The sequence below is a fragment of the Leptosomus discolor genome, chromosome 22 (genome assembly GCF_034619465.1).
Source record: "Leptosomus discolor isolate bLepDis1 chromosome 22, bLepDis1.hap2, whole genome shotgun sequence".
Taxonomy (NCBI): Eukaryota; Metazoa; Chordata; class Aves; order Leptosomiformes; family Leptosomidae; genus Leptosomus; species Leptosomus discolor.
In genome coordinates, this window is record NC_141412.1 from 8176222 (window position 1) to 8195510 (window position 19289).

Genomic DNA, 19289 nt, shown 5'->3' on the forward strand with positions numbered 1-19289 from the left:
GGTCCCCATGTTACACCTCCTTCAGCAGCAGCATCAACCTCCTGCTCCCCCAGACTCTCTTTGGGGCCACCAGCTCCCCTGGCAGGGGCCGTCGGGGCTCGTGGAGGCCAGGGGGTGTCAGGGGGAGCACGGCAACGCGGGGCCAGCACAGACCCTGGGAGGGGGTTGGACAGGGGGTGGCTTCAGCTCCTCCGCTGACATGTGGCCGCAGGACCAGGGAGGCTGCTGACCCTTCCTTGTGCATGATGGGAAGATCCCCACCCAGGGCCACCCCATTGAGGCCATGCAGGTGCTTGGCTGCCCATCACCCTTTATTGCCAGTAGCTGGAGCCACTCGCTCGCCTGCTCGGTGGTGGGGATGGTGGGTGTTCGGCCAGGGACCCCCAGTCCCACCGGGCTGCTGGGGCGCTGGATCCATCCTGGTGGGGCCGAAGGAACTTCAACGCCTGGGAGAGGTGGCTATGGGACGAGGCTGGCCTGTGCTGCAGCGGGGTGGTGGTGCCTGGGGGCGAGGGGCAGGGGTTAGCCCCCCTGCAGCCCACGGGGCAGGCACCGGCTGCAGGCAGCTCTGCCAGCCCAGGACGGAGCAGGCAACAGGGGCACCTGCCTGGCCAGAGACACCCAGAAATGGGGTCCTGGCCCCCACCCTGAAGCAGACACTGGCCAGGACCAAGCCCCCCATGGCCCCCCACCTCACTCCACCTCCAAGGTGGGGACTGCTTGCCCCATCCTCCGGTCCTCCCCCTCCATCCTGCCTCTCCCCATCCTACCCCAGACCCCCATTCCACCCTTCCCGGCCGCAGGTGAAGTCCCCTGATGGCCCCCACCCACCAGGAGACAGCAGGGTGCCCTGTTCCCCCCCTCCCCCGGTGCCCTGAGAGGGACATAGCCGTCTGGCTGAGTGAGGACCCAGCGCTCTGGGGCTGTGAGAGCAGGAGGCCAGTGTCCTGGATGTCCCACTGCCTTGGGGACAGTGTGGGCTTTTCCCTCAGGAAGCCTGGCAGGAGAGACCAGAGGGAGCTGGGGTAGGGGGAGCCAGGGGGAACAGGGGTGGGGGAAAACCTGGCACCCCACGGGTGCCTTGCCCGCCTGGCTGTTCCCTTCACACCCAGCGGATCCCCGGCCTTACCGTCCTTACCCACAAGCACAGGCACCTGCTCGTCCCTCCGGCCCCTGTAGATGCGGCCGTCCTGACCCAATAGCTCCATCTCGGTGTGCTGGGAAGGAGAGAGAGGGCTGGCTGAAACACAGGACCGAATTCAGCATCCCCACGCAACCCTCCCACACCCAGCTCTCCCCGGGTAAACTGAGGCACAGATTCCCTCCGGACACTCAGCATCACCCTCCCAGCCTTGGTCGCTCCTGCCGTATCCCTACCTTTGACGTCCCTACCTTGCGGGAGAGCACGGTTGGGGACTGGAGCAGCCGTCGGGTGCTGGGCTGGTTGCGAGGGCCCCGCTGCAGCTGTTCGCCGACGGTGTGCCGGCCCCCGCAGGACCGTGGCACGCTGGGGTACCTGCACTCGGCTGCCCGCTCCCTGTGGGACAGGGCACGGGGATGCTCAGCACCCAGCACTGTGGCACCCCGTGCTTCACCCTGCTACACTGAGGAGGGGGCCAGGGGGCTGCTCCCCAGTGAGGTCCCTCCCGGCTCCCCCCACAACTGTGCTGGATCTGCTCTTTCCCCACAGCCCCGGCGAGCTGGTCATGGCCAGGGCAGGTCCCTGCACCCCACACCCAGGACACCAGGAGGCAGGAGCTGGGCTGTCCCAGCTGCAGCGCCTAATTTCAGTGACCTGTTTCACAGGAGGCACCTGAATCCCCATTGAGCCTGAGGTCAGGCTGAGACCAGACACAACTTGTGACATGTGGCTTCGGCACCATTGAGACCGAGACCTGGGCTAGACGGGGCAGCGCAGAGCGGGCTGTAAACCCCCACAGACCTGGGGCAAGCACAGCCCCGTAGCATATCTGCTCCCCTGCCCAGGCCCCCCTGAACCCCTCCGCCCCCACCCGAGGAAGAGCTCTCCCTCCCCGGGGCAGGGTGCCCCTGCACCCCAGGGGCCAGGGATGGGTCCCCGCGTTCCCTACCTGTACCTGCGCTGCTGTGTTTGCTCCTGCTCAAGGACGGTGTGGGGGCGCCCGGCATGGCGGGACGGCAGCGGCTGCATGGCCGGGAGGGCCACGATGCTCCTGGGAAGGGCAGGAGCCGCAGGTGGGTGACAGGGGACAAATGACCCACCCCAGCTCGGGGCTATGCCCCAAAACCCACGGGCTTTTACCCCACAGCATTCCCCCTGCCTGCTGCCCCCCGAGGAGGTGTCCCCGTCCCTCCGCTGATGGGCAGTGCTGCAGAGGGGCTGGGCAGGCTCAGACCCCCCCAGGCAGCCACCCCCCCGTGCCTGGCACAGCAGGGCATTGCCAGCACCCATGTCCTCCCCATCCCACCCATGCAGCCCCCCCCAGTGCACCCGTGCTTGGTGCTACTCACTGGCCAGGCATCAGCATGCTGAGGGGCCGGTCGCAGGACAAGCAGTGGAAATGGGCCCTGAATGGGGAGAAAAGGGCAGGGTGAGCTGCTGGGGGGCACACAGACCGGCCCGCATGCAGGCAGGTGGCTTGCAGGCAGCAGCAAGGTGCTGGGCACTTCGCTGTGGCGAGTTACAGCATTTGCAGGGGGGAACCATGGGGTTTCGAGCCGGCTTTATCCCCCACCATCCCAGTAATAGCCCAGCCTGCTGGCTGGTTATAAACTAAAGAGGGTACGATGGGGGAGAGTGGTTGTTCATGGGCTCCCACCTAGGAGAAACCTCCACCTCCTATTAGGCACCAGAGAATCCGCAGAGGGGAGCACCCAAAAACCACCACTGCCATGGGAACTAATCCCAAGGACACCCACAGCACCCCAGTTCCATGGGAACTGGGGGTGATGGGAAAGACAAAATGGGGGTTTTCCTGTACCTCTTGCTGGAGTGGGATGCTCCCAGCCTGGGAGCAGCTGCCAGACCTGAGGGATGCAGGATTCCCACGGTTTTTTAGGACGAGCTTCATCACAACTGCCCCAAGGACTGGGACACGCTCGCCTTGGCCCCGCTGGCACCTCCAAAACTTGGCAGGTGCCTGTGGCTGCCCAGGGTGGGCGAGGAGGCGAGGTGAAGGGCCCAGGTGCCCAGGCCTGCCGTCCGAACCAGCCCTCGCCTCGCTTTCATCGCTTCGTCAGCGCTAATTACCCCCCTGCACCTTGCCAGGAGGGCAGGTCATAACCCAGCTCCGCAGCGCTGAGCGTCGCACCCCTGCCCGGGGGGACGAGCCGCTGTTCCCTGCCCTTGCTCCAGGAAGCCTTTGCACCCACACCCCAGTTTCGGTTCAGGAGGGCTCCCTCTTGCAGGTGCCCCCTCCTAGGCAGGAACCTGCTACTGGGAGGAGAAGGCATAGCTCCTTTGCCAGCATCCCCACGGTTCGCTGGCTACACTGGGCAGATACTGGGGGGCCACTCAGACACTGGCTGTGATAGCCAGAGGGAAGGGGGCGAGTGCTGTCCCCAAAGCCGTCCCCGTCCCCATCGCACTCACTTCTTAATCCCAGCCGCGCTGTCAGCGTCCGGCGGTTTCAGCTTCTCCTTGAGCTGCTCCAGGATCCCCTTCCAGTGCTCCTCCAGCTGCTGCCGGAAAGGCCCCAGCTCCAGGCGGTCCAGCTGCGGACGGATGCACACCCTCAGCTGACTGCCCCGGGCTCGGACATCATGGTCCCCAGGGAAAAGCCAGGAGGGGGGGACCCGCAGAGGGATGCTGCCTTGGGCTGCCAAGCCCCCAAAGTGCCAACTTCACACCGCTGGGACGAGCCACCCCTCACCTTCGAGTCCATCTCCTCACTCAGCTGCCTCTGGGCCTGCTGCCAACCCTGCTCCTGGCACGTCATCCGGCTCAGCATCTCCTGGATCGCCTCATTCAGCCGCTCCATGCTTGCCTCAAACTGGGTGTGACTGACTTTGCTGGCCAGGGCGGATTTGTCTGCTTTCTAGCAACAGGGCAAGGCGGGAGAGGGGTAAGGAAAGGCTGGAGGTACAATGGGCAGGGCCAGCTTGTGTTGGGAGGAGAGGGAGAAGCGGCTACGTGGCCTGCTTGCCTCATCACCCCTGTGAGGCTGGTCCCACCAGCCGAAGGGACCTGGAGGGAGACAGAGGGACCTGACAAGGGACCCACAGCTGGTCTGGAAATCCTCCCTCCCCCTGGCTGGTTCTGCCACCGAGCCCCAGGGGACAAGGGGTGTTTGTCACCCTGCTTGGGACCCCCTTGGCTGGCGCCGGAGCCCCTCGGGGCCATACCACATCAATTGCCAGCAGCAGGTCCTCCTTGTCCGCTTTCTCCTTCTTCAGCCTCTCCAGGGACTGGAACAGAGCCTTCCAACACAGAAAGCAGCCCATGGCACCACAGCAGGGTCGGAGCCTCCCAGGCAGATGAGCACTCCCTGCTCTGCCACCCGCCGCCCAAAAAACCTCCAGGAAAGGTACTTTGAACCTCCACGGGGCTGCGAGCAGGTTGGCAGGGGGACAACTCCCTTGTGGTCCCCAGCCTGGGGTCTGCCCGGAGGATGTTGTGACCCTACGGGAGTTTCAGCCACCTACCTCGATATCTATCTGCTTCTGGTGTTGGTCATCCAGGAGGTTCCCCGTGACAGACCTGAGCTTCTCGTAGTCCCCTTGCACCTTCACGAGGGTGGTCTCAATGTGCTTCAGCAGCAACTCGTCCTGCTTCAGGGAGGAAGACGACAAGGTGGTGCCATGCAAGGAGGGGCTGGCTGCCCAGTGGGACAGACCCAGGGTACTCGGCCAGTGGCCCCAGGCTCTCAGTGCCAACAGGACATTTGCATCAAGGTTTTCATTTCCTTGCATGCTGCTGATGCGTATAAGCCAACGTGGGGGGCAGCGAGGGGCTGCCCCATGTTACAGCGAAGTACGACAAGCCAGGGGTGGTCCTGGCAACCCCCTCCCAAGCCCCCCATGCTGGCATCTCCCTACCTGGCTCCTCCCCGGCAGCTGCCTCACCACCTTGCCCACGGGCTGCTGCGACATGAAGGAGTCCACCACCTCCTGGAGCTTCTCGTAGCGCTGGAGGAGCTGTCCCACCTGCATGCTGATGTCCGTGCTGCAGGTGGGGCACGCTGCCTGCTCCTGCCCCGCACTCTCCACCATCACCCTCAGCTTGTCCAGCTGCAGGAAGGGGAGAAGGAATCGGCTCTGAGATGGGACGGATGCAGCCAACCAGCCTTGGTGACGCTGAGGCTCGATGGCCCCAGCCAGCCAGGGGATGTGACCAGGACCTTTGCCACGACCACCCCACCGAGCTGGCGGGCGGTGGGAGCGCTTCCCCTGGACCTCACCTGCTCCTGCAGCTGGTCGGCCGTCTTGGTCACCAGCTGCTCCAGCATGGCTTTGGACATCTCCTGCTGCTCTCCCAGATCCTTCAGCTCCTGCTTTACCTCCTGCAGCGTGGACCTGGCCAACGAGGCAGGGACACAGGCAGGCTTAGCCTCCACGAGGCTGCTTGGGGGGTGTCCGTCGCCCCCCAGACTGGAATGTGGGGGGCTCCCTTGCAACCCCATGGGGTAGGAAACCCTCTCCCATTCTTTTACCCCAGTTGCTGGATGATCTGGCCAATGCCATCCGCTTGCTGGTCGGCTCCAACTACCCCCAGCTTCCCAAGGGCATCCTCCAGCTGCCTGATCTGGGAACCGCAGTAGTGGCAGAGTTAGGGCATGGCTCCCCCGTGTCGTCCCAGCATGGGAGCCCTACACCTGCCCCGTCCCTACCCAAGCCCCCCTGGCATCCCTGCAGCCCCCTCGGGGTCTGCCACTGGCTCACCTTCCCCTTCTGGCCCTGCAGATCGCTGGCCAGGCCTTGCAGGGAGGACACCCAGTCCCGGAGGTTGGCCAGGACACTGGTGATGCTCTCCTGGTCTAGAAAGACATGGTCCAAGGGTCAGCGAGGGGGTATCACCCTCGGGGCCAGGCTCTGGGGGTGAGGAGCCCCTGACCCAGGGTGTCCCCATGAAAATCATCCCCCTACCAGCCCCGCCAGGGCTCTCACCTCCCTCCAGGAAGAGCAGACGCAGCTTCTCAAGCTCAGCATGCTCTGGCTTGCTGGCTTCCAGCTGGGCCACCTGCTCCTTCAGGGCAGTGTAGAGATGGCTGAGCTGCCCGATCTGGCGGAGAGCCTCCACCGTCTCTGCGTAGCGCTCGGAGGCGCTGCTGGATCCCGAGGACCCCCAGGGCACCGCCAGCTCTTGAGAAGGGGATGTGGCCCTGGGAGCGGCGTCCAGGGCGATCTCCTGGGCTGTCAGCGAGAGGGTGCCCACTGCTGGGTGGCCTGCCAGGGCAAGTTGTGCGCTGGGCAAAGCCTTGCCTCCCTCCTTGGGGCTTGTGGCATCCATCTGCATCTCCTGAGCACCGTGGGTGGCTTCAGCAGGGACTGTCTCAGTAGCAGGATGGCTGGGCTCCAGGCTGGGGGGGCTTGATCGAACCCCTCTTCCTCCTCCTTGGGTCCCTGGAGGTACTGGCTGTGTCCCCGGGATGGTGGTCTGGCTGCTGGGGGTCCCTGGCTCCATCCCTGGGACGGTGGTCTGGGTGCCAGGGGATCCTGGCTGCATCCCTGGAGTGGTGGTCTTGGTGCCAGGGGACCCTGGCTGTGTTCCTAGGGCGGTGCTGCTGGCATCAGAAGTCTTTGTCTGATCTGAAGGAGCACCTGCCCACGTCTCAGGGGTCTTGGGTGCTCTCTGCATCCCTGCTTGCATCCTGAGGGAGCCAGGTTGCATCCCTGGAGTCCCCTTGCTGGTCCCTGGTGCAGGCTGTGTCCCAGGTACCTTTAATGCCGACGTTGATCTTGGCCTACGTGGGGTGCCTGCATCTGAAGTGGGGGCCTCAGCAGGGGCAGACTGGCCCCCACTGCCCTCCTGGGAAGAGGAGGCAAAGGGGAGCAGGTTTACAGACAGAAGTGCAGCAGCAAGGGCAGACCCAGGGCCCACCCACCCTGTGCCCAGCCCCTGTCCCCACATCCCCCGCCTCATGAAGCCAAACTCAAGTACCCGACAAGAGCCCAAAGGCAAAGCCTGCCCACCCTGTGGAGACCCCCCCAAACTCCTGCAGCCACGGCCTCCTGGTCCCTCCCCAGCCCCCTTAGCCCTTTGGTCGCCTTCGTGCCTGCGGAGTCGTTTCAGCAGCCGATCCAGAGGATCAGCCAACACCCTACTGACGCCACCTAACACAACAGCATTTTTTCCTCTAGCGACGGGATTCAGTACCCCAGACCTGCTGGACCAGACCCACTTCCCAGCCCAACGGGCTGCACCCAAGTTTCGGGAGCAGCAGCCCCAGGCAGGATTTGGAAACCGGCTCACGATCCAAAATGCTGGGGTTTGCCCCAAAATGTCCCTCTGCTGTCCCTTGCTCCCACCTACCAGCCCCAGAGAGACCAGCACAGCAGGGAGCCGTGGTCTTGCCCAACACTGAGCGAGGACACGGGGCTGTGTGGTCACCCCAAGGATTTCAGGAGGGGCTGTTGTGGGCCGTCAATGGCATAAACAATGGAGGAGGTCCGTCTGTCTGGCCAGCCGAGGAGCTGCCCTGGCTCGGCCTGTGCCAGGTCCTGCCTCCCAGTGGGACGTGCAGGGCAGAGAAGTGCTGAGCAAACCTCCGCAGAGGCCCCAGGTTGTGCAGCAGCTGGTGGCACCGGGGGCTGGGGTCCCACTTGGTCCCTCTCCTGCAGCCAGGATCCCCCAGCACTCACCGTTGGCAGACCTTGGCCTCTTTCTCCTTCTCCTCCTCCTCCTCCTTCTCTTCCTCCTTCTCTTCCTCCTCCTCCTTCTCTTCCTCCTTCTCTTCCTCCTCCTACTTCACCTTCTCTTTCTTCTTCAGCTTCTCCTCCTCCTCCTTCTTCACCTCCTGCTTTGCTGCCCACCAGGCAATCCTCCAGCACCTCCCAGCGCACCATGTCGCTCACCTCCTCTGGGGTGGGGTAGAGGCTCAGCCTTTCCTTCAGCTTTTTCTGGGGAATGAAGTGATCAAGGGGTCAGCCCTGGCCACGGAGCCAGGCAGGACGGGACCCACAGGAGCGCTGACCCCCCACCACCTCTGCCCAGCACCGTGCCCAGTCACAGAGGGACTGGGTGCACTGGTCCCCTGGGGACGCAGCTGTACCACATCACTGTCCAACGCAGTCTGGTCATGGAGGCCTGGCAGCTGTCCAGCAGCATCCTGGAGGTTCTCCTGGAGAGGGGTGAGGAGAAGGATGGCAATCGGGACACAGGAGCAGGATTTAAAAGAAGCATCCACAAATTAACTGGGGCACAAGACAGAGGGAGGCTGGGCAGGGCTGTGGCTGTATTACACGGGTAGAACTTTATCTCCCCTCCTTCCCAGCACCTCTGTCACTTTCTCTACGACTGTGTAGTTAACGAGTGCCTGAACGTCGCTTTGGTTGTCAGACGCAGGTACCTCTACCACCAGCCTGACCTGCAGGCAGCGGTGCCCGTTTCTGCCCTTCCCAGGCAGCCCTGGCAAGCGGAGGATGGGGGGCTCCAGGTGGGGTGGGCTGAGCTCCCCTGCTCCCCCCTCAGGACAGCCTTCCCACTCGTCCCTCCTGGTGCCCTGCCCGCCAGCTGACACCCAGGGCCATGAGGCAGGGGCAGCGGGGTGACCCGGAGAGGGGCAGGGAGGGGGACAAAGGGCCCAGCTCCCTCCCAGGGGGCTTCGGCGGCAGCTTACCAAGCCAAGCGCCTTCTGGATCGTCCGGATGTCCTCTCCCATGCGGGACTGCGCCGCCTTCATCCCACTGATCTCCTTGAGGAGATCCTGGGAGAGGTCCGTGGCCTAGGAGAGGGGGGCAGCGGGGGTGAGACCCAGAGGAGGGTCCCTGGGGACCAGAAGCTTCACCCCTGCTGTGGTCTGTACAGAGCTGAGGGGCAGCGCAGGGCCCTGCGGGCAGCACTGACCATTCTTCACATCTTCAAGAGCCAAGAAGGGGCAGCGCCTCCCCAGACACCCCCAGCCCTGCCCTGGGGAGCCTATCGCACAACCCTAATCAGCAGGTACGGGTCCAGCCCTGCCTGCCTGTGCCAGGCTCCGTGCAAGACCGCTGAAGCCAATCCAAAGAGCAAAGAGCCACTGCCACCCTCTCCACCACAGCCTGGCCCAGGAGGGCAGCAGTAACCGCTGCTAACGAAGTGGGGAGCCATCAAGCAGGGGCCTGCCCTGAGCAGGGTGAACGCTCTCTGCTCAGCCATCCGGGGAAACCCTCCCTGCTGCCTTCTCCCTGTGCCAGCCCTGGCAGGATCCGGCCCTGCAGCGCTGAGAGTGGCTCTTTCCTTGAACCTGAGCTTATTTCTTCCCATTGGGGATGCCCAAGTGAAGCACGGCCACGAGCAGCTCAGTGTAGTGCAGGATGAGGCCCCTCTCCAGTCCCCGCTGGTGCTGGGTTTAGCCCTTGGGTGAGTCAAGGGGATTTGTGGTGAGAGATGAGACCCGTGAGGTGCTCATGGAGCCTCTCAGCTGCCTGGGGAGCTGACGCCGTACCCAGCCGTAGGGCAGGAGTAGGGAAGGGAGGGATGGAGAGGGTGGTGGGGACGGACCTCGAGAGGTGCTGAGCCTCTCTGGGCAGCGGAGACAAGGGCTCCAGGGGCTGTATCGGACCCACCACAACTTGCTGATGGCAACGTGAGGAGCGGCATTTCAACCTCAGCTCTTCCTCCCCAAAACTCCATCCCTTCCCCATAGTGAAGCCCCATGTGCTGCCAAGAGCTTGGGCTTAAACCAGACCTTGGTCTAAGGGAAGCACAACAGCAGTGCAAACCCCAGAGGAGGGAGCGTCTCATTAGGGAGCACCCAGGGGACTGGGAAGAGCCTCTACCTTGGAGATGCCGCTCACGTTCGCTTGGATAGTCTCCTTCCTCTGCCCCACTTCGGCAGCCATGGAGGCGAACTCAGGGCTGCTTGCCGTCCCCTGCAGTGGGTCCTTCCCAGGGGAAGGACCTCCGCCCTGTCCCCCTTCTTTGGGGTGTGCCTTGGCGGGCTGGTCCCCCTCCAGGAGGTCCCCCTGCTCCTGTGCGGGCAGGTCCTGCAGGCCCAGGTGCCAGAGCACGGCCTGCAGCAGGCTGTACAGCGCCGTGAAGTTGACGGCCCCGATCTCGGGCGTCCCGATGGCGATGTCCAGCAGCTGGGACAGGCTGAGCGGGGCCATCGCTGCTGCCCTGCCCGAAAACACAGAGCCCGACCTGGGGAGGCCGGGAGCTTTTTTACCTGGAGTCCTGGGAGGACAGGAGGCATGGGCAGCCGCCAGCCCTCCTCCTCCTCACAGAAAGCAACCAAACCCCATCCAACTGCTGCCAGGGTGCCCCCCACCGAGGGCAGCGCTTTGGGGGGGATGAAGTGTCCCCTTCCCCACCACCCAGGCCGCCTCCAACTCCCCCAGCCAGCTCTCCCCACCCCGGTGCCCCAGCCCCGCTCTCTCAACCCTCCAGCCCCCCCCTCCCAGCCCGAACCCCCATCCCGCACCCTCAGCCCGGCTCGTTGTGGCCCTGCACCTGCACCCAGCGGCCTTTTTCTGCACCCTCAGCCCGCCCTTGCCCTTTCCTCACTGGCCGCCACCCGCCGCTCCTCGCCACCCATTGGCCGAGCCAGCTGCCCACCTGCCCATGTTTACAGGTGGGCTAGTGCAGCGTGTCCCGTTGCCAAGCGACGTCCCGCTCCCGCGCTCCAGGCGCGGCCGATGCGCCCCGCCGCCTTCTCCGCTTGAGCCCCCACAACGCAGCTGATGACGTCACTGCTTGGAAACAGGTTGCTGCAAAGGGCCGCGTCCCGTGCAGAGAGTCGACACCTGCCGGACGGCCGGGCCAGGCCGGGCCGAACGCCTCCAGGAGGAGCCCAGGCCCGGCTGAGACACCGCCATGTGGCGGCTGTACCCAACAGCCCGGCAGGCTTTACCCCTCCCTCAGGCGGGAACAGTGGAAGGCAGCTGTTGCCCGCATCAACACATGCATCTCCAGCACCACGCACCCAAGCAAAGAGCCGTGGAAGAAGGGAATAAGAAATGCAGGTGAAGGTGTGCCTCCAGCCAACCCGGGGAGGAATTCGAACGGTGGGGAAAATCTTTAAACCGGGGAGATTGCTTACAAAAATAACCAACAAGAACTTCTTCTTCCTTAATAAACCTCCAGGTCCGACTGTCACGCAGTTGGAGCACTGACATCTCCTTCAGCGAGGCGTTCAAAGATGATTTCCAAGAAGGGTTGAGGGCGGGCAAGCAGGAAGCTGAACAGACACTTGTGCTCTTTTCAAAGAGACGAGATACCCGTTTTCAGGCATTCAAAACAAAGCATGCAGCTCTGCTCTGTGTATTTGCCTTTGCCAAGCTGGGATGACTGAATTCAAAGAGGGAATAGGAAGATTGAGAGATGGGAACAAGGTGTGCTGAAGCAAGCAGCTAACCCTCTCAGGAGGGATCCCAAGCCCTAACTCCAGTCCCTGGCAGAGTCGCAGGCTCAGGAGCTCTCAGGCTACACCCAGGGACTGGGGAAGCTTTCCAGACAGCCCTCAGGACGGGCGGGAAAAGCTGCAAGACCTCAAATCACCCAGGGCCACACCAGCACAGTGCTACAGTAACAGCAAAGGGAGGGTGGTGGGGCAGGAGGGAAAATGTGGGGGTTTGATGCCGGTGGGATGGCAACCTGGTCCAGGCTGGGTCAGGTCGGGCAGATGCTGTGTTCTAGCCTACACCGGCCCCAACCCACCATCTGCCCGTGGCTTCGAGGGCCCAGTGAACACAGGGTGCCAGTTTGCTAAAGCAGGTAGGGAGTTGGAGACGTGAACGTCTCCTGGCCTCAGTTTGACCAATGCTTTTAGCTTCCGGCCAGGGTAAGGTTTGAAGCGAAGCCCAAGGATAACTGGGGCTGTGGTCCCAGTACGACCAAGGTGACACCAGCACAACCCTCTGCTCGCTGGTGCCGCGGATCCACTGTTTCTACCCCAACACAGCCCAGCAAAAGCAAGCCTGAATGGGGCACCAGTGCTCAACAGTCCTGACCTTGCTCCGGGCAGGTCTGACGAGCGCTTTGAGGGAGGGAGGCGAGAGCAGTGCCGCTCACACTCTTAACGCTGGCTTCCAGCACAAAGAGCGTGGTCTGGTACTGGCTCGGAACAAGGGGGCACAGAGACATCTGCAAAGACTTCACACCCGTCAGTCGGTCCCGTCAGTAACACCTACAGTGCAGGGCTGGGATAGTCCCACGCTGTGGTCACGGAGCACAGCTGCAACCTGACCGTAGCACTTGGCAAATGCAGGAAAACCATCAACAGCCTGAAGACCTCATCCAGGCCTGTGCAGCCCCCGTGGGATCTGGCTGGGAGGTTTCCCCTGTGCTGGACACTGGAGATGATCCAGCCGCTCTGGGCTTTTGTGTACCCTCACCAGCTACGAGGCAGGACGCTATTCTGCAAGGCAAATGCCCCCGTGCCAAGGCACGCTTGTCTGCCTGGTGTTCAAGAGTCGTGCTCTCAGAGTCACCGCCTGCCCCTTGGCACCGTACCCATTTTAGATCCTGGAGTGGAAGAGAAGGATGAAGGCAGAAGTTGAAGGATAAGCAAAACTAAACAACTGCCTGCTAGAGACAGCCCGTCAGCAGCAGTGCTCCCTCCAAGCAGGATTTGTTCCTCACATCAGCTGGCTAGAGAGTGGTATAGGTTTTACCAGAGGGTGTTTGTTGGCCTCATCAAGGGAGAAGATGACAGTTTGGGAATTTATTCTTGTATCATCCTGCAGACAAAGCCCTTCGCAAGCACCTTGTACGGCTTTCTCAAGCGTCCCCTCCAGCCAAGGATTAGTGTCACTCAAGAAAGCAGCGAGCAGCAAGCCCTACTTCCCCGTGGAAGGCGGCTACAAGCTGCCCGGTTACAGCACCAGCCCCGCAGTACAGCCACAGCAGCAGCTGTTCAGAGGGTTCACAGGAAGCACCAAAAATGAAAAATCCTGTGCTTTTTATTGCAGGTTTGGGGTTAGTGTTGTGGAGAGCACAGCTGCATTAGAGGCAGGTATCGTTCCAACTCTCCTTCCCCACGAGACTGCCACAACTCAGCCCCAGGCAGCTCCAGAAATTGTGCGGGGTTTCACAGTGCAGACAAGTATTCAAGTGAGGACTAGACCCTCACGTCACTTGCCACTGAAGAACAATAATGATCCAAGGCTAGCAAAATGATGCAAAGGCCAGCACGTTAACTAGCACCCCTTGCCCTGCTGGGAGGCACACGTGAGCTTGTTCCCAGCGCCTTGACACAAGGGTGGGAGCAGCCCTGCGAATGGGTTGCCCTAAGCTGCCCTTTCTGGATGTTCCGCTGCCTTAGTTTGGATGAAAGCCCTTGCTATGCTGTGCAAGCGACGAGAGGCCGCTCAGCTGGCAAGGAGCTGCTCTGCTGATCAGCTCTGCCAGCAGCCGGCAGCCCGGCCCAGCTGCCTGCGCCCTCCCTTCCGCGCCCTCAGGCGAGTCGCAGTCAGAAGCAGATACCCAAAGGCTGTCTCCTCATGCTGCCCACACGGCAAGGAGCCCTCTCTAGTCCCTTCTCATAAGCTGACTACTTCTTTTTTCCCTTGTCTCCCTCCCCCCTACAGGGCAAGAGATAACACACTAAAAAAAAAGAAAAGGAAACAAAATTAAAGCAACTTAAAAATTCAACACCACCTCATTTCTCCACCTCTCTTAATTAGGATGTAATCCTCCCCACTACCAGTTGCCTCTTCTATTCACCTGTAAAGTGCTGGTCAGGATGATTTTTTCTATTAGATCTCACGGCTCAAGACCCTGAAAACCTTCATGCTCCTACAAGTCTGCTGACAGGAGCCCACGAGTAGCCATCACAAAAATCTTGTAGGCTCCGTGCGCCTTCAGGATCTCTGCAGCAGCAACAAAGCTTTCCACATCATCGATGATGTCATCCTGAGAAGAAACAGAAGTAACATCAAAACCAGAAGATCACTGTGGCTGCGGGGCAGGAGTGGATCTGCAAGGCACTGCAGTTTGGCTGTGCATGCAGCTGAACAAAAAATCACCCCTGGCTACTTCAGCTGCTGTTGAGATGCAAGGACAGACACATGCACAACTGAAATCTGTGAACACCATTTCCTTAATCCATGGACGCTTTTGCTAGCGTGCAGAACAAATAGTGTGTCTTGGAAACAGATTAGTCACTGCATGTGCACACACACACACAGAGCTTATCTTCAGCAAAGTATTTTTTTCACGGTGATAGTAGCTGCATGTTGATTATGCACACTGCAGCACAAGCACAATTACAAGCGGCTTAGCAAGCTTTTTTGTTTCGTTTGTTGGGTGGTTATTTTTTATTTAAACACTTCAGGAGAATTCTCTGCATGTCCTGCATTTGTTGAGTACTTGTAGACATGTGACATTTGTAGATTCAAGGAGATTTTAGGGCTTAAAACATTGAAGTACAAAGGGTTTTCAACAGAAGCTGAAATCACCAAAGCCACCAGCAAAACTGGAGAAAATGTGGTAACAATGATACTCCCACCCCCACACCAGCAATCCCTCCTGCCCTCTGGGACAAACCAGCTCAAGAACAGATGCTGGGAGGAAGTCACCCCCCCCCCCCCCATCTCTCTCATACCGCAATGATGGCAATTCTTCCTCCAGCATGTCCAACCACAGTTATTGGCGGTTTCTCCTTGGCCATCATCACTAAAGAAGAAGAAAAAAAGCAGCCCAGGTTAGTTAGTCCTGAGTCAAACCGCAACAGCTCCACCACACAAGGGGCCCAGCCCTTAACTGCATCTTGTATTGGCACACAGATACAGACACGTGCTTTACGTTATCCTGACACCCACCTGTGTGGGTAACCACTGGTTTAAGCATCGTTTTCCTCCTTAAATGAACAGCACCACCACATTAAGATGAAACCCTCCGTTTCTGTGGAGACCACACACTGACATCAGAGACCGTAAGCAAATCCAAATATCTAACAGACCCCTGTGCAAGGAGAGCTACAAAGCAGCACCCAGTTTATGGAAAATGGCAGTGACTTCCTTTGTGCTCCAGAACAGGACTTGAAGAAAGAGGTATCATGATTGGGAACAACAAATGGGCTTCTCCCAGTAACACCTCTCCAAGGGCACATGCTTTATTACACCGGGCTGGTTTTCACCTGCTGGACTCACTAGTTCATCTGAAGGATTTGAGACTCGCACTGTGGCTCGCTTGCTTTCTCTCATATCACCAAACACACAAGGCTCTTTCAGAGGGCGTAAGGACCTCAAAAAGACCTGCTCAGGCAAAGAAAGCTGAAGGAAGTTTGCAGAAACAAATTTGCTGATTTTGGTTTTTAAACCGGATTAATGGCAAGAGCAGGACAACACCAGTTCAAACGCAGTTCTGCAAGCTCAGAGCAACCAGCAATTAGAAGGAAAAAGATACACTGATAAGCTGTGCTACCTGACACATGGCGAAGAGATGCTCTGGGAAATAAGGCTCCACTCCCTCCTGACGCTACTTTGGCACTCACATGGTTCATGCAATAACTACATGTGTAACAGGCTTTAACCTTTATCCAGAAAAACTTCCAGCAGCCTTATAAAAAAATAACAGAGGTATGAACTAGGATGCACTGAGAGTGTCCAGATGTAACAGAGTCTTCAGACTCACACCAAACAGCAATCAGCCTCTGATACAGCCCAGGGACTTGCTGTCCATGAGCCAGACCTCTCACTTGCCAGAGCGTGCCGGTTCACGTAGTGAACTCAGCACAAAACCTCCCAGCACAGAAAGGACGTGGTGGTGGGCATGCACGTGTCACCAGGTGGTAATCTGGGCTGATCTAACCACTGAAGCAGAGAGGAACATCCAGCATTTTGTAACACTTACCTGGCCCACTTGCACCCCCCGGACTGATACTCTCTACAGGGAGCGCAGCAAAGTGTCCTACCGAGGCACTTGGTACCCCTCCTCTTCGTCAGCTCAGGTCTTGCCAGGATTCTGGCCACAGAGGCTTCTCAAGAGCCGAGGCGTTTTGGACACCCTAGATAGCCAGATTTCTCTCCTTGAAGGTAACCTCCTTCAACAGAATACTTGAGCAGCATGAGAACACAAGCCACTGCCCATCAAAAAGCCCATCTGAATATTGATTTCAGCCCTCCTGGGTCAAAAAAGTCCTACACCAAACTCCTCATCCGGCACAGCAGGCTGATCCAGTACTACTCCCACAACTCCTCAGTGCCTGGGAACGCCCAGAGTGCAAGCCCAGCTGGGTGAGCGAGTCAGACTGAGGGATGTGACGAAAGAAGGTCCTTTAGAAGGACCACAGCTCCAGAGATTCATGTGCAGAGCTGTCCTTCCCACACACGACCTACTCCACAGGCTGGTTTGCTCTAAACCTACCAGAACTCTATAAAAGATGTCCAATGGCTCTCTTTTGGCCAAAGTGACCTTACTCCTTGCCAGGTTTTGCAGTTAAAGGCACAGCTACCTTGGACTCAAGAGTTGATTGCTCTTTGGACACAAATTCCCCAGACTCCCCTGCACTGCTCTTTCCGAGTCCTCTTTCAAATGCAAAGTCACGTCTAAATCCTGAAGGGAAAATATTCTTATGAGAAGCAAGAATATTTGCAATAAACTAAGATGAAGCATCACAAGAGAGAAGCAGGCCATCAATTTCAATTACAGGCACTGCCTACCTGCTTAGATGAGTTATTAATTTATTATCTAGTCTGGACAGTAACAAAACTCCTGGCAGGAGCCGTGAAACACCAAAAGGATTACCTCTGGCTGCCATCCCACCCTTGGTGTGCAGCCACAGATGAGCACCATTTCTGTTGACAACAGCCAGGCTAGGGAAAACACTTTTTTAAACGAATGGTGTACTGGCCTAGGGAGCTGAAATTCAGCACTGTTTTACTCACAAACACATGACGTTTCAGCCAATCAGTTTCCTTCTGTTCCACAAAGAAAGCAGACACATTCCTTGCTACGCTTAAAGGCTAACACAGCAGCTAGCAACAACAGCAGTGCTTTGCATCACTCTGGTTTTAAACAAAGTTTTCAAATGTCTGGTTTTAAATGCAATTTTGCTCTACTTTTAGAGAATGGTAGGCAACATGTAGACCTACCTGGATCCTAAAGAGAAGTTCTCCCTTTTTCTTGTTCAATTTTCTCTGCAAAGAAAAGAAAAAAATTGCAAGCCAAAGATCTACCCACAACCACATCAAAGCTTATGCACAGGTTACCACAGTCCATTTCTTTTCCTTCAAAATCTTTGGACATATCAAGATGTGCAAGTCAGAACTGTTACGAGAGGTTGGCATAAAAAATGGTTCAAACAATAAAGAACATTTTTCTCCCAGACACAAAACCTCTATTTGTACGTAGACAAAAGAGGGCAACAGAAGCAAGCCACAGCTGTACTTCTGCCTGGCACAACCCCTTGGATTACAAGGCTGGTTAAAAGAGTTGCTGGGTTTTTTTTCTGGAGAGTCAGAAAAGATGCTTGTGGTATCTTACCTTCTGGGCGGAAAAAGACAAAAAAAAAAAAACAAGAGAGAAGAGAAAAAACCCAAACCACCGTTTTTATAAAACAAGAATACCAAAGAACACCGAGGGGTGGTGGGGAAATAACCTGCACACTCTAACTTGCGCTTTCGTTCTGATGTGAGTAATAAAGCACCACACGTTCAAGGCAAGACTATCACTGGCACGAAGAAGCAGCATTCCCAGGTGCATAATCCTGTTGCTTTCATGAAGTGCTGACAAATGGGTTAAGAAATGCTAAAAGAAACTCTGGAGCTAACAGTGTGCATTAAAGTGATAATCCCCAAGAACAATAGTGCTGCATTTACAACAGAGTCTATGAGCAAGAGGGAAGAACAAAGTGTTTTGTGAAGAGATAGAGCTGGAAGGACAGATAACATCCCTGTGCTCCCTCTAAACCTAGGAAAGAGATGGGGGTGGGGAAGTAGGCACAGACCTACGCTCACTCCAGTTTTTCACCCGCACTCTCCTCCTTCATGGCAGTTTGCTGGGCTCTGGGTCTGAAGCAGACCATCAGCTCTCTGTATAAAGTACTGAGTTTCAAAGCCACTGAAATGATTTAACAGATGGTGCTCCACTCCTTTTCTTGAGGATGAGGAAACATCCAGAGTCCACAGGCATTTGTGAAAGCACAGCCCCAAGCCAGCTGCAAGCTCTGAGACACAAAGAGCACACAATCAGAGAGCATAACCTCGCAGTGACATCCTGTCTCAAAGGCTCCGATTTCTGCGTTTTGAGTGACGTGACCTGTTGCTGCCGCTTTAGCGCAGCCCTTTAAGAAGGGCAATTTTAAGCACCTTTGGCATTTTTCTGTTAGGGCTCCATAGGATACCAAATCTGGGTATCACACCAGGCTACACTCTCAGGACAATAAATCAGCCGTTACACTGCATAACAGTCGTTAATTAACAAGGCACATGATTTCTACTAGAACAGGGCGAAAAGGTGCGAGCCAGGACTCAGGAGCCCAGCCAACTCACTACGAAGCCCACAAAGAACGGCACAAAGTACAAGTCACCGCTGTAGGGCTCTGGGGCTGCTCCCAGCCACGGCTTTCACCTCCCTTCTGGCTGTAGCACCACTGCCAGGGATCCTGAAGTGCAGAGCCTGGAGAGGGGGGACAGGATGCTCCACACCGATCTCACTGTAGCCCGGAGCAGGCTGCTCCACGGTGAGTCTCAGCCACAGGAGTACCCCCACCTCCTAACTGCCCAGACCCAGCTTTGTGGGAGCTGAGCCAGGCAGACCTGGAGATTGGTTGTGTTTCAACAACCGGAGTTTTTTCTGTCCGGTTTTGGTGTAGGGAAGCATACAGCTCTGGGCGAGTAGCACACGTCCTACCTTTCACAACCAGCAACACAGGGACAAAGCTGAACCCTGCTTCACTCTGCCGTCGGACTTCACACCGCCAGAATTGCAGGTGATGGCAAACAGAGCAGGAAGAGCTGATCAATGGGTTGGTTTGACGGGCCACTTGAGGTGGGAAGACACTTTTCAAATCACTCAACTGGACAAGAAAGAACGTGTAGCAGAGAGGGTAAGTACAGACACTCCCAGCATGCCCTAAGCCTAGCTGCATTTTCACCTCTGCCTGGCACAGCACAGCTCCACAGCAGATGCTGCCACACCACCAGGATGCACTAGAAGCTTACAGGCTGCTTTTAGGCAGATGTTACCTCAGTATTTTACACCTCCAGTAACAGACTTTATCCGTCTC

The 19289-nt window shown here is 58.1% G+C and overlaps 1 protein-coding gene across 1 annotated transcript; it reads right to left on the reverse strand.

Moving 5' to 3' along the window:
* Positions 1-311: 311 nt before the first annotated feature.
* Positions 312-10227, reverse strand: LOC147413968 (glutamine-rich protein 2-like). The gene is made up of 19 exons (XM_086476894.1): positions 9898-10227; positions 8757-8861; positions 8190-8258; positions 7927-8037; positions 6085-6946; positions 5860-5954; positions 5631-5722; positions 5379-5493; positions 5017-5208; positions 4624-4749; positions 4324-4398; positions 3852-4016; positions 3572-3693; positions 2491-2547; positions 2091-2192; positions 1418-1537; positions 1130-1236; positions 893-997; positions 312-505 (listed from the first exon to the last, which is right to left on the reverse strand). Exons 1-19 carry the CDS (start codon positions 10225-10227, stop codon positions 312-314), a joined length of 3144 nt encoding a protein of 1047 aa, XP_086333020.1.
* Between the last annotated feature and the right edge of the window lie 9062 nt (positions 10228-19289).